Source organism: Solanum tuberosum, unplaced genomic scaffold, assembly GCF_000226075.1.
Source record: "Solanum tuberosum cultivar DM 1-3 516 R44 unplaced genomic scaffold, SolTub_3.0 scf00068, whole genome shotgun sequence".
Classification (NCBI taxonomy): Eukaryota; Viridiplantae; Streptophyta; class Magnoliopsida; order Solanales; family Solanaceae; genus Solanum; species Solanum tuberosum.
Genome location: NW_006238994.1, coordinates 194,576 through 208,755, shown reverse-complemented (window position 1 = coordinate 208,755; position 14,180 = coordinate 194,576). Strand labels below are relative to the sequence as shown.

The window sequence follows — 14,180 nt, the reverse complement described above, 5'->3', positions numbered from 1 at the left end:
GGGAAAAGCGAGGCAAAAGAGAAGGATGGGGGGAAATACAATATGGTCAATCATCTCATAATGACAAGTCCTTTACGAGAAGACCAACTTGATCAGGTCTAAAGGGCTCTTGTTGTGAGTGAATCGTAAAGGCTCCTTAACTATAAATAAGTTAAAGCATAGCATTTTGAACTTTGAAGTAGGTTTGGACTAGAAAAACAAGAATGAACCCTACATATTATATTAATGTATGTTGTTTATGATAATCTTGAGTAATTACAATTTATTTATGCTAGCCGTAATTCTAAAACTATAGTTATATCAAAGTGGTAAAAGTTAGAATTAAGCTACGAAAAAGAATTCACCACTCGTAACTCATTTATTATTATTATTATATATATATATGATAGTTTTTTCACGTGTCTTGCATGTGTAACATGCAAATAGTATATAAAGTATGAATTATATTAAAATTAAAGTGCAATGAGTAATATCAAATTTAATGTGGAAAAAATACAATCTAAAATTAATGTACACTTAATTGTTGAGTGACAAGTGATTAGATATTCTCTAGATCTTCAAATTTGAACAATGCCCGTTTGGATTGGCTTAAACGGGTAGTTTTTAAGTTAAAAATAAAAAGTCAAATTGAAATGATTTTTAAGCCAGGAATAAAAAGTAGGGGGAGACCTACTTTTGATTTTTGACTTATTTTAAGTCATTTTAAACTTATTTTAAGTCATTTTTGACCTTGCCAAACACTTATTAACTTATTTTAAGTCATTTTGACTTCTTTTTTTTATATTTGTCAAATACATCCAGAAATCAAAAACTGACTTAAAAGTAGGTTTGATCAACTCTTAAGCCAATTCAAAAAACACTTTTTTGTAAATAATATTCTCTATTTATGTTCCACTTCGGTGATCAGAATGACCAAATATTAACATTTTTTTGTGATTTAATTGAGAAAATGAGCTACTTTAGTTAACCATACGTATGATTAAGTGTAGAGCTACTACTAATTTTGTGAACCAATAATCTAAGTAACTAAATGATGAAAAGGATTATAACAGTAAATTAAGTTTAGTGAGAAAATCCAACTTCACCCATTCAAGAAGGCTGTCAAAAGGCAAAAGTCTAGGCAAGAGAGAAGAACAAGAAAAAATATATAATTGGTCAACCATGATAATATTATGAAAAACTCACCTAGGTTGGTCAATGAACCTTGCAATGACAAGCCCATCACAAGAAGGTCAACATGGTCAACCCCAAGGATTCTCATCGATAGCGAGTTATAAGGGCTTTCTAACTATAAATAAATAAGAAAAAGACAGAGATAGAAATAGAAAAAGAATAAAGTTAGTGCAATATTTTTTTTTTGAATTTTGAAGGAGGTTTGAACCAAGAAGGCAAAAATGAACCCTACTAATTGATGTGTGTGGTTTATAATAATTTGAAGTAGTTACAATTCATTCATATAAACCCTAATCCTGAACTCTACCTTTTCCTAAAATTCACAATTCTCCTCTAAATCTATCAAAGTGATAAAAGTTATAATTAAACTTCAAAAAAAGTATCTAATACTTGTAAATCATTTATTGCGTACAAATGTATATAATTATGTATGTACGAATTTCTAACACATACATTGTATATGTGTCCCTTGCAAATAGTATATACAATATGAATTATATATAAATTAAAGTGCAGTAAGTAACATAAATTTTTTTTTTTTAAAAAAAAAAATGAAATCAATAAACGTTTAATTGATGAGCGACAAATAATTAGATATTATCCAGACCTACAAAGTTAAACAACTAACACACATTCGTAAACAACTAACACGTACATTCTTATAAATGATATTCTTGATTTATGTTCCGCTTTAATGATCCTGTTGCTCTATCATGACCAAACACTATTACTTTTTTTTTTCCTGTCATTTTAACAAAATGAATGATTTAAGCATAAAGTGTGTAGAACTCTTATTTATTTTGTGATGCAATAATCCAAGTAACTAAATTAAAATGGTGATTGTAACACTAAATTAACTCTAGATAGCAAATATTGAATGTGATAACTACACTAAATAATAAGCGTTACAGTCAAATAAAAAATCAATTGGTGTGCTCTCCATTCACAACTTATATATACATCTACAATAAGGTAAAAGATCTTGCTAAAAGTATTTGGTGCAAATATTATATGATTCACTCTAATTTTCTCGTAAATACTTGTATTGACTTTTTTCGAAAGGTATGTAAAATTATTGATAAAGAGCACTTTACCCTAAATGGGATTCTACGCTATACGAATCCAGATTAGTCGGACTCTAATGTAGATACGGAATAAGAAACGAAAAAAGATTTTTTCCAAAGGATGAGCTACATAGCTAATCAAACTGAGGCTTCTGCTGCATACACTTACTTTAATGAAGATATTAGCAATGAGCTTACTGGTAATAACTTAGATTTTTACCAGCTAGAATTAACATTATTTCCATAAACTAACTAAAACAATAATAGCTAATCATGACATTGTAAGATGTTAAGTAGTTACTATCCATTCAAATTATGAGAAGTTAATTTTTTATATCATCAAAATCACAATATATGATGTGAAATGTATACATAAATAGACATGAAGCAATGTTTTTGCAGTTACAAGAACATCCTGTGGGTGATGAAAACTCCTAATCTTATCGGCATTCTTCATGTGAATCTGCATCAAAGTACCTGAAACCAGAAGGAAAGGAATAAGTAAAAGATAAAAATGTCACAAAAAACAAGATCTTTCTTGTCTAAAAACGCGGTATTTGTGATGTTTTTTTTCAGTATAAAAAGTTCCGTTGCAATATAGTAGTGTTAATGAAACTTATAGCAGTAATAATTTGGTTAAGTGGTTTAAAGCTATGGAGGAGGAAATTGCTATGTGCTAGAATGAAATCAAACATGGAAGCTCGTGACAAATCCAAAGGATGTAAAACCTATTTCTAGTATACAAGATAAAGCATCACACAGATGGATCAATTGAAGGGTACAAGTCTTGTAGCTTGGGGGTTTTCTCAGCATTATGCATATGGACTAGACTACGATGAAACGTTTAGTCCAGTGGCAAGAGTCCTACTTGCACTTGCAGCTAGTAAGAATTGGAACCTGTGAAAAATGGATGTGAAAAAATGCATTTCTGCATGAAGAGTTGGATATAATGAGATCTACCATGTCAAGATCACCCCGAGCATGTGTGTGAGCTTCGAAAGGCACTCTATGGATTAAATCATGGTATGGTAATGAAGTATTTGCATCAGCCAATGAAGTATTCAATTCCATTGTATTGTGACAACCAGTGTTTCACGCTAGGACTAAGCATGTGGAGGTACATTACCAAATTCTTCGTGAAAAAGTTCTTGAAGAAGAAATGGAAATAGTGCAGGTCAAAACAGAAAATCAAGTTGCCGATATATTAACAAAACGCTCGACCAGCAGTTAGCTTGGAAACTTCTGTCGTTCTAGGCGTCATTAAAAGGAAAGAAGCAAGAGTTGAGGGAGACTGTTAAAACACCTACTCCAGCTCCTTGTATTTAATTTAATGTTAGACAGTAGAGTCTTTAGTTGTTAGTTAAATTTTTTCCTGTTGCTTAGTCAATTACTTAGTCAGTTACTTAGTCAATTACTTAGTCAATTACTTAGTCAGTTACTTTTTCCTCAGAATATAATACCACTATTATTCTTAGTGCCCAGTGGAAGTTATTCCTATTCTTATGCTTAGGTTTATTGTGTTAGTAACCAAGTATGATGACTGTATAAAAGGCCATCATTTACCTTGAATGTATGTTACTCCCAAGTTAATTCATTAGCATATGAAAAGCTTCACAGATTGTTGTGTCTTGGGTATTCAACAAATACATCATTTAGAATTTTCAGAAAAAATGCTTAGTGATGGTATGATAATGTACCTGTAATGAAGAATGGCTTCAAAATTCCTCTAACAGGTGTTCTCGCAACCCAAAAATTACTCCAACTGATCTGATAAGAAAGAGATAAAGCATTTGAGCCATTTTTCAAAGACAGGCAGTAAACAAAATACACTAAAAATGTCTGATTGCTTCATGTACCAGCAAACCAAAAGAAAGCACATACTAACCTAACTGCTTGGTTTTGGAGATTCAAGGCCTGTATTAGGCGGCACCACACGTGGTGCATGAGAGAGCTTTTCAAAAATATGACGGAGGCCCTCATGCTCAACCATGGATTCTAGTATGTTATCCTCTGACACAGAACATGAAGGATCCATCTTGGCTTCATGATCCCTAGACAAAAGAACATCTGAATGGTACTTTTTTCTCGTCTGCTGTTCAATCTTGTCAACCTCCCATTTTGATGTTACTGGACAGTAAACGTGCACAAATTTGGTCTGCCCATTCCTGTAAGCTCGACTGATGGCTTGCTGTTCTACTGAGGGATTCCAGAGAACGTCAAGCAAAACCACTCTTGAGGCCCCTATCAGACTTATTCCTTCTGAACAGGCTTTTATGGATGCAAGAAGCACTTTTACATCACTCTTAGGGTCATTAAGAGAATTTATAGATATCTGCCGCTGCTTCACATCAAGTTTCCCATCCATATAGAGAATCTCCCGACCTAAAGTCCAGCCAAAGAGAGAATTGAGTTGCTCCTTGATCAGGTTTAGAGGATCAAGTAACTGGCTAAATATTATAACCCTCTCCTTCCGCCCACCGCAAAGTCTGATAAGCTCAACAACAAATTTCATTTTTACTCCGGTATCTGGATCCAACCGACAGCCTCTTTCTGTTAGCTGACTTTCTAAGTCAGAGAACTCCTTCCTCTTGGCCACTAATGAAGGATGAACAGAGATAAGAGACACCAGATTTTGTTCATAAAAGGAGCTTGGATTCTCTGGAATCCTTCTAAGCAACTCCTTCTGCAAATCTGTGGGTTTCAAGTGAATTACAGTGTCCCTTATACCCGGAAGGCTTACCTTCTTTACATTTTCACTACACTTATGGACAAGTGGTGAAATAATATCCCTAAGCTCTTCCAATGCTCGGGCATTCTTGTCAATGGAACTGCTAAGAGAAACCCATTTCTGCTCCAAATCTGCAGCAAACTTTGGACTGACTACACAAAGAGTGTTGTATAACTCCTTGATGTTATTCTGGAAAGGAGTTCCAGACAAAACTATGCGCTTCTCTGTTTCAACCTTTTTCAAAGCTTTCCAGACAAGGCTTTGCTCATTCCGAGCAGTGTGCCCTTCTTCAAGGACCAGAAGACCAGGATATTTAAGAAGGATTTCTCTAATCGGTTTAGCGTAACCGTCTCCATCATCTCCAGTAAGAATCCTGAACAAGTCATAGCTGATCCCCAAAACACTCTTACCTTTAACCCAGGATCCCAGCTTCACCATTCGTATAAGGTGTGGATTTCTCTTTCCAGCATGGGATAAACAGCGAAAGACACTCACAGTAGCTTCATCTTCCTGTAAAGAGAAATCTTTGCTGTTCAAGTTGTGGAAGGGAATGTCCACCTCCCATTTCTGGAACTCAGCTTCCCAGTTAAGCAGCAAACTGGAAGGAGCTATGATTACAGGTCGAGACTTTGGAAACAGCTTCAAATATGACTGAAGAAATACTATGGTGAGACGGGTTTTCCCGGTGCCAGGTGGATGTGAGATTATGCATCCTCCTTTGCTATCAGATAGGGGCTGTCTCAGCCTTTCGAGATTTATATCTCCAGCAACGTTTTTCCACATAAACTCAAATCCACCACGTTGATGAGGATACATTGTTGATTTGGCACTTGGGGGAACTAAATCCCACACAGTTCCTTCTTCATTAATCATAGAATCTTGGACTGCAGAAGAATCAGAAAATCTGAAGCCACCAACATCCAAGAGTGATGGCGACTGTCCTAAATGTTTTCTTTCATACCTCCCTCGAGTTCTCTGAGCCTGCAGATGACAGAAGTTTAAGAATTTAAGAGTCAAGCAAAAATAAATTGGAGAGCCAGTTTATAAAATCAAATATAAGGCTAGCATGTTGAATGAAGTAACACATACTAGAGGAGTAAAGTAGTAAAATCACTAGTTAGTTACTGGGAGCAAATCCAATGACAAACTCAAGTAACTATAAAGTTCGCTATGTATTGCAGACAGGTGAAAGTGCAGCATACAACGTGGAATTTCAGCATACAATGTGATTCCCAAAGATAGTTCAGGAAAGGAGGCTTCTCATGCTGAATGTTCACAGAGGGCACAACCAGCGTTTGACTATGGTATCAACACAAATGTGAATGATCAGCGTAAAAATGCAGGCAGCATGGAGCAAGTTCAAACCCAACTAAGTCATGTTGAGGCTAGACTTTTCACACAAGAGCAGTATAATCACATAGTGCAGCTGCTGACACAACACACTCCTCAGATCAACAATGATCCTACCTCTTAACACATCTGCAAATGTGACAGGTATGATTGAACCTATGGCTATGATTGTCTCTCACAATCCTGATTAGATTGCGGACAAAAGGGCAACGAAGGGAATGTCCACCTCCCATTTCTGGAACTCAGCTTCCCAGTTAAGCAGCAAACTGGAAGGAGCTATGATTACAGGTCGAGACTTTGGAAACAGCTTCAAATATGACTGAAGAAATACTATGGTGAGACGGGTTTTCCCGGTGCCAGGTGGATGTGAGATTATGCATCCTCCTTTGCTATCAGATAGGGGCTGTCTCAGCCTTTCGAGATTTATATCTCCAGCAACGTTTTTCCACATAAACTCAAATCCACCACGTTGATGAGGATACATTGTTGATTTGGCACTTGGGGGAACTAAATCCCACACAGTTCCTTCTTCATTAATCATAGAATCTTGGACTGCAGAAGAATCAGAAAATCTGAAGCCACCAACATCCAAGAGTGATGGCGACTGTCCTAAATGTTTTCTTTCATACCTCCCTCGAGTTCTCTGAGCCTGCAGATGACAGAAGTTTAAGAATTTAAGAGTCAAGCAAAAATAAATTGGAGAGCCAGTTTATAAAATCAAATATAAGGCTAGCATGTTGAATGAAGTAACACATACTAGAGGAGTAAAGTAGTAAAATCACTAGTTAGTTACTGGGAGCAAATCCAATGACAAACTCAAGTAACTATAAAGTTCGCTATGTATTGCAGACAGGTGAAAGTGCAGCATACAACGTGGAATTTCAGCATACAATGTGATTCCCAAAGATAGTTCAAGAAAGGAGGCGTGAAACGATATGGCTTCAGACTTGAATTTACTAAATAAATCCTCAATTAATAAACTGAGCAATCCTAAGTGAGTGCAACTGCCTAATGGAGATGTGGCACAGGTTACGCACACTGGATCAAGTACTATATCTGATGAGAGTACTATATCCAATGTGTTGTATATCCCACAGGTTAAGTTCAATTTACTTTCTGTTTCAAAACTAACAAGAGAGTTGCAATGTTTTGTTTCCTTCTTTCCTGACTTCTTTGTTTTTCCGGATCTCTTCACTGGGAAGGTGAAGGAGATTGGTAAAGAGGACTATGGACTATATTGGTGACTGAGTCAAGCTTCAGGAAAACCTATTAGCTTAGCTGCTCAAGAATCTAATGGTGTATCAAACATCAAACTGGAACATTAGTCTTTGGCACAAAAGACTAGGACACACTTCAACTTCAGTGCTTAGTAAACTGTTTGCTACTGATATCACTACTATTAGAAGTAAAATAAATGCACATAGGAACAAACTTTACAGACGAGTCCAATTTGTTCATCTAGAACAAGTTGGTGGTTTCCCATCTGACAGTTACTTAAATCTCCACTCTGCATCGGCGAAACGGATGGATTTGTAAAGCCAATATCTGACTCTAAGATACACATCTGCATTTCAGCAAAAAGATTTTCAACTTCCTTTTCCCATTCTTCTTTCTCAGGGGGAGGAGGTTCATCCTCGTCTTCAAACCGAAATACTAAAGGAAGTGTTTCCTTGACAGGAACCTGTTCCTTCTCTTCAAAAGGAGTAAGTTTATCATGATCATCAACATTTATGATAGAATCAACAACAAACTTCATAAATTCAGAATCTTCAAGAATCTTCTTTCCAGTCCTCCTATCCTTTCGAACAACATCCTTTTGAACAACATTCTTCACCGAGTCATCAACCTCGCATTCCTCTTCAGATTTAGACTCCTCGCCATCAGACCCCACCTCATCAAACTCCTCCTCATCAGTAAGAAGAATTGGGCTACTACTATCATTTCCATTGTTTAACTTCTTCTTTTTGGACATAGAAAGTGAACGTGCACGAAGAAGATATGCTCCGCCTTTCTTCTGCTTTTTACTCTCAACAACAAGCTCAGGTACTAACCCCTCATTCGACTCTTTTTCTCCTTCTTCATTCTTTTCATCTTCTGATTCCGTATCATCAAAATCACTTATTACATCATCATATTGGCTAGAACTTGATGACTCAATCAACCTGTAATTCTTATCTTCAGGGTCATCATTATCCTCATCACTTGAAGCTTCGGAATCCGACTCAGACTCAGAAGATGAGGTGCTATCAGTATACACTTCCACTGATTTCACCGGTGTCCTACCACACATGCTTGAGGTAGATGAAACAACCTCCTGATCTTTTGCATTCAACATATTACTCTTTAAGCCCGTATTCGACCACCAACCTGAACCTGATTCATTATTTACACCCTCCTCCTCTTCAATGATATCAACATCATCAGAATCATCCTCCGAATCATCCGTAACATCATCATCAGGTATTTCCTCGACGAAAATCCGTTCCATGATAGACTCACAAGTTCCTGGACTGAACTTGCTCCTCCTCCCATTATCCACTTTCTTTTTCCCTTTTCTTAATTTTCTTGCATCTTCTGACCATTTTCCCATTTTTCTCTTATCACCTTCAGAAACTGCCATTTTTCTTTTCCTCCCACAACTCACACCCTCTTTTCCAATATTCACAGAACAAGGCGAAGAAGACGGAGTAAGATTACCATTTTGACAAGACCTGTTCCTTTTCTCTGTAAAATCAGCACAATATTTCAAAAACTGTTGTCTAGTTCTCCTCTGTTTTGGACCAGAGCCATCCCCTGAGTCCATCTTTCAGCACCTGAGTTCAAAAAATACACAATTTTCTTGATCAAAAATCAAAATGCACAAAAGAGAAGAGTCACATGCATAATAAACACATTCTTCACCAGAAACACTAACCTGAATAAAGAGGAAAAAATACCAGAGGTTTGAATTCTTGAAACTGTAAGAAAACAGGAGTAACAGGGTCAGGGGGACTGAAGACTTCGAAACTTTTGAATGTTTAGCACTAATATAGAATGAGATACAGAAAGAGAAGTGAAAGCTGATTGAGAACACCCTTTTATGGAAGATTATTACTTGCCTGAGACAGAGGGTGTTTTTTTGGTTTTGCTAAGGAAGAGAAACCAGAAAAGAGAGGGAAAATATATACCATCTCCTCCTCCGTCTCAATTTATATGATATAGTTTGACTAGATATGAAATTGAAGAATTTAAGTTAGTTTGACTAGATCCAAAATTTAAGAATAAAACATTTTTAAAATTTATGTCTAAATTATGGACTATAAATCTATCTCATTAAAAATGTATAGATATTCATGCCGTTCCAATTTATATAAGTTAGTTTGACTAGATACAGAATTTAAGAATAAAAGATTTTTAAAATTTATGTCTAAAATTATGGACTAGAAATCTATCTCATTAAAAATGTATAGATATTCATGCTGTTCCAATTAATATAAGTTAGTTTTACTAGATACACAATTTAAGAATAAAAGATTTTTAAAATTTATGTCTAAATTATGTTATCAATGTTTATGTGACTATAAATCTATCTCATTAAAAAGGTATAGATACTCTATTATAATTTAATTGAGTTAGTTTGACTGGAAACAAAATTTATGAATAAAAGATTTTTGAAATCTATGATGTATATTACATTAGTAATGTTTGTGCGGTTATAAATTATCTAGGTATAGAATTGTGTTTGTTTTAATGTGAATTAAAAAGAAATTGAGTCGTATAAATTAGAAGAGTGGTAAGTATTTAAAAGAGAGTTAAATATTGAAACGGACTATCATTTAAGGTAGGGAAAATGGCCTGATATACCCTTCAACCTTGCCATTTGGAGCTGATATGCCTCTTGTTATGAAAGTGACTCATATATACCCTTACCGAGTTACCGTTATACAAACGGCTCACATATACCCCTACCGTTACAAAATGAGCTCACATATACCCTTCATTTAACGGAAGTGAAAAAATTAGTTTTAAATTTATATCTTTGACTTTTAAATTTTTTTAAATCATTAAGGGATGGTATATATGATTCTTATAGCAAAGATTAAGGTATTTTTTAATCTTTTTCGTAAATAAATTATTTTTGACTTCTTTGATTATCATTATTTGGGTTTCTTATTCTTATTTTATTTTTTTCTTTCATTCCTTAGTGTAAAGAAAAAAATTGAACTATTTTTTTTGTCTATATTGTAATTTAATTTTTGTATTTGAAGAAAAAATTTGGTCATCTATATAAGTTTTACAAGAATATTAGTGAAACATAAATAAATGTGACCATCAAAATAATAAATCTAAATTAGTCATTGAAACAAAAAAAAGTCAAAAAAAAGTTTTTCTAAAAAAGATTTGAGGAAGGATTAAATATATCCATATGTGATTATATTATTTTTTTTTAAAAAAGAAAAAAACACTAAAATTAATTTTTTCCATTTCCGTTAGAAGAAAAGGGTATATGTGAGTCATTTGTATATAAGTAGGAGTGTATATGAACCACTTTCATAACGAGGGATATATCAGCTCTAAATGACAAAGTCGAGGGATATATTAGACCCTTTTCCCTTTAAGGTAAGTATAGGAGAAAGAGGAAAGGGATTGGCTTTGGTTTTTTGTTAGTTATAATGGAACATTTATTGTTTTTACAGCTGTATATTTAAAAATAATAATAATGGGAGGTGAATTTATCAACCTAATTAGTAATTAAAGTATAATCATATTTCGTAAGTTACAGAGTAGCTAAATCATTTTTGGTAGGTGATATTAACAACGAAACTATTTTTTAAAAAAAAAACTCAACTCAGATATGTGATAGCTTTTTCACGTGTGTTGCATGTGTTCCATGCAAATAGTATATAAAGTATGAATTATATTAAAATTAAAGTGTAATGAATAATATCAAATTTAATGTGGAAAAAATACAATCTAAAATTAATGTACAATTAATTGTTGAGCCACAAGTGATTAGATATTCTCTCGATCTTCAAATTTGAACAATTAACTAACACTTTAATAAATAGTATTTTCTATTTATGTTCCACTTCGATGATCGGATTGCTAGACCATTAATTCATATTTTTTGTGATTTAATTGAGAAAATGAGCAACTTTAGTTAACCATATGATTAAGTGTAGAACTACTACTAATTTTGTGAACAAATAATCCAAGTAACTAAACCAAAAGTATTATAACAATATATTAAGTCTAGTGAGAAAATGTAACATCTCGCAATTTGAAATAGCTAGGAAGAAGCTAAGAACTTGAAATAATCGTTTTTGGAAATAGTGACAAATCTGGAATATTGTTAAGTTAGGAAAAGTGAGTTTTTGGTCAACTTCAAACGGCCATAACTCCTAGCTCAGGATGAGTTAGGTGTACTTCCAGGTATGGTTGGAATGATCTTTCCAACGCCGCCGATTTTGCATCATTCCCAGTTCGTATGAGTAAGTATGTCCTTTGGAAGTTGGGCTATTGGATTAAGAAAAGTCTAATCCGGGTTTGGAAGGGTAATTTAGTCTTTTCCTTACCTAATTACTCTAATTCGTTCTTAGGAGATTTGTTGGGGTAAAACCAGATTTTGGTTAGTTTAGAAAAATTAGAATTTTCACGCTAGCTTGGAGAAAAGAGAAAAGAGAAGAAAGGAGAAGAGAAATCAAGAATCGCCAAGATCGTCGAAGTTTGGCTTGTGGAATTCGTCGGGGGTGATCCCTACAAGGTATGTGAGATCACATAGTGTTGGGTTAGTTCACCCACACGCCAATCTTGTTTCAATTAAGCAAATTAAGGTTATTTGAATGCAAAGAAAGTGAGTTCTTGAAGAACATTGTTGAAAATTCATTGAGTTCTTGATGGTTGTGTTGTTGAAAGTTTCTAGTTGATTTGATTCGTGTTTCCGGGTGAATTTTCGAGTTAAAATCTGTTGTATGTTGAGGGTAATATGATCCTAAGTGTTTGGGGAAATAACCATTGAGGTTTAGAGGGTTTAGAGTTGAAAAACGGAGAAGAAAAATAGTCAAAAACCTAGGGAAGGGGGTGGGGAGTTGTGCCAGCCAGCGCGCCCCAAAAAGGGCTTTGAAGTTCACCCCTTGGGGCGACGCGCCAGCCAACGCGCCCCAGCAGGTCCTCTGAAGTTTAAGGGTTGGCGCCCTGTGCCTCTCATAGCGCCAGGGACGCCAGTTCTCCCCATTCGTTTCCCCCATTTTAGTACTTGTTCCTTAGCAATGTACCTATGTTTTCTAGTTGATTCCAACACTCTAAGGTACATCTAAACATCATGAAATCATCCATAAACATGAGATCATGAACCTTGAATCCATAATCCAATTCAAGGAAAGTTAGGATCAAAGCTAATAGAAGTTAAGAGTCAAGTCTAGAAGTTAAGAAGCAAGTCAAAGCTAAGTTCTAAGGTTTTCAAGAGTCTTTAACAAACCTTTTAAACTTTGTTTTAAGACTAAAGTTTCAAAGTTAAGCAAAGAGTAAAAAGTTGAGTTCATTTCTCAAAAAACTATTAGGGAACTAAGTATTCCCAAAGAGTTTATTAATGTTTTCACATTTGAGCAAGAAAAGGAGTAAGTTTATCATGATCATCAACATTTATGATAGAATCAACAACAAACTTCATAAATTCAGAATCTTCAAGAATCTTCTTTCCAGTCCTCCTATCCTTTCGAACAACATCCTTTTGAACAACATTCTTCACCGAGTCATCAACCTCGCATTCCTCTTCAGATTTAGACTCCTCGCCATCAGACCCCACCCCCGAGTCATCAAACTCCTCCTCATCAGTAAGAAGAATTGGGCTACTACTATCATTTCCATTGTTTAATTTCTTTTTTTTCGACTTAGAAAGTGAACGTGCACGAAGAACATTTGCTCCGCCTTTCTTCTGCTTTTCACTCTCAACAACAAGCTCAGGTACTAACCCCTCATTCGACTCTTTTTCTCCTTCTTCATTCTTTTCATCTTCTGATTCCGTATCATCAAAATCACTTATTACATCATCATATTGGCTAGAACTTGATGACTCAATCAACCTGTAATTCTTATCTTCAGGGTCATCATTATCCTCATCACTTGAAGCTTTGGAATCCGACTCAAACTCAGACTCAGAAGATGAGGTGCTATCAGTATACACTTCCACCGATTTCACCGGTGTCCTACCACACATGCTTGAGGTAGATGAAACAACCTCCTGATCTTTTGCATTCAACATATTACTCTTTAAGCCCGTATTCGACCACCATCCTGAACCTGATTCATTATTTACACCCTCCTCCTCTTCAATGATATCAACATCATCAGAATCATCCTCCGAATCATCCGTAACATCATCATCAGGTATTTCCTCGACGAAAATCCGTTCCATGATAGACTCACAAGTTCCTGGACTGAACTTGCTCCTCCTCCCATTATCCACTTTCTTTTTCCCTTTTCTTAATTTTCTTGCATCTTCTGACCATTTTCCCATTTTTCTCTTATCACCTTCAGAAACTGCCATTTTTCTTTTCCTCCCACAACTCACACCCTCTTTTCCAATATTCACAGAACAAGTCGAAGAAGACGGAGTAAGATTACCATTTTGACAAGACCTGTTCCTTTTCTCAGTAAAATCAACACAACATTTCAAAAACTGTTGTCTAGTTCTCCTCTGTTTTGGACCAGAGCCATCCCCTGAATCCATCAAATCAAAATGCACAAAAGAGAAGAGTCACATGCATATTAAACACATTCTTCACAAGAAACACTAACCTGAATAAAGAGGAAAAAAAACCAGAGGTTTGAATTCTTGAAACTGTAAGAAAACAGGAGTAACAGGGTCAGGGGACTGAAGACTTCGA

The 14,180-nt window shown here is 35.2% G+C and overlaps 1 protein-coding gene across 1 annotated transcript; it reads right to left on the bottom strand.

The window, feature by feature from the left end:
• Positions 1–4,122: 4,122 nt before the first annotated feature.
• Positions 4,123–9,118, bottom strand: LOC107060234 (SNF2 domain-containing protein CLASSY 4-like). Its single transcript, XM_015307834.1, has 3 exons — positions 7,757–9,118; positions 6,542–6,964; positions 4,123–5,946 (listed from the first exon to the last, which is right to left on the bottom strand). Exons 1-3 carry the CDS (start codon positions 9,116–9,118, stop codon positions 4,123–4,125), a joined length of 3,609 nt encoding a protein of 1,202 aa, XP_015163320.1.
• Positions 9,119–14,180: the final 5,062 nt, after the last annotated feature.

Excerpts from the sequence above, each read along its gene's own strand:
- LOC107060234 (XM_015307834.1), bottom strand. The coding sequence starts at position 9,118 with ATGGACTCAGGGGATGGCTCTGGTCCAAAACAGAGGAGAACTAGACAA. Across the intron at positions 6,965-7,756 it reads TAGATGAACAAATTGGACTC|GCTCAGAGAACTCGAGGGAG; the intron begins GTCTGTAAAGTT and ends TGTCATCTGCAG. Across the intron at positions 5,947-6,541 it reads CTGAGTTCCAGAAATGGGAG|GCTCAGAGAACTCGAGGGAG; the intron begins GTGGACATTCCC and ends TGTCATCTGCAG.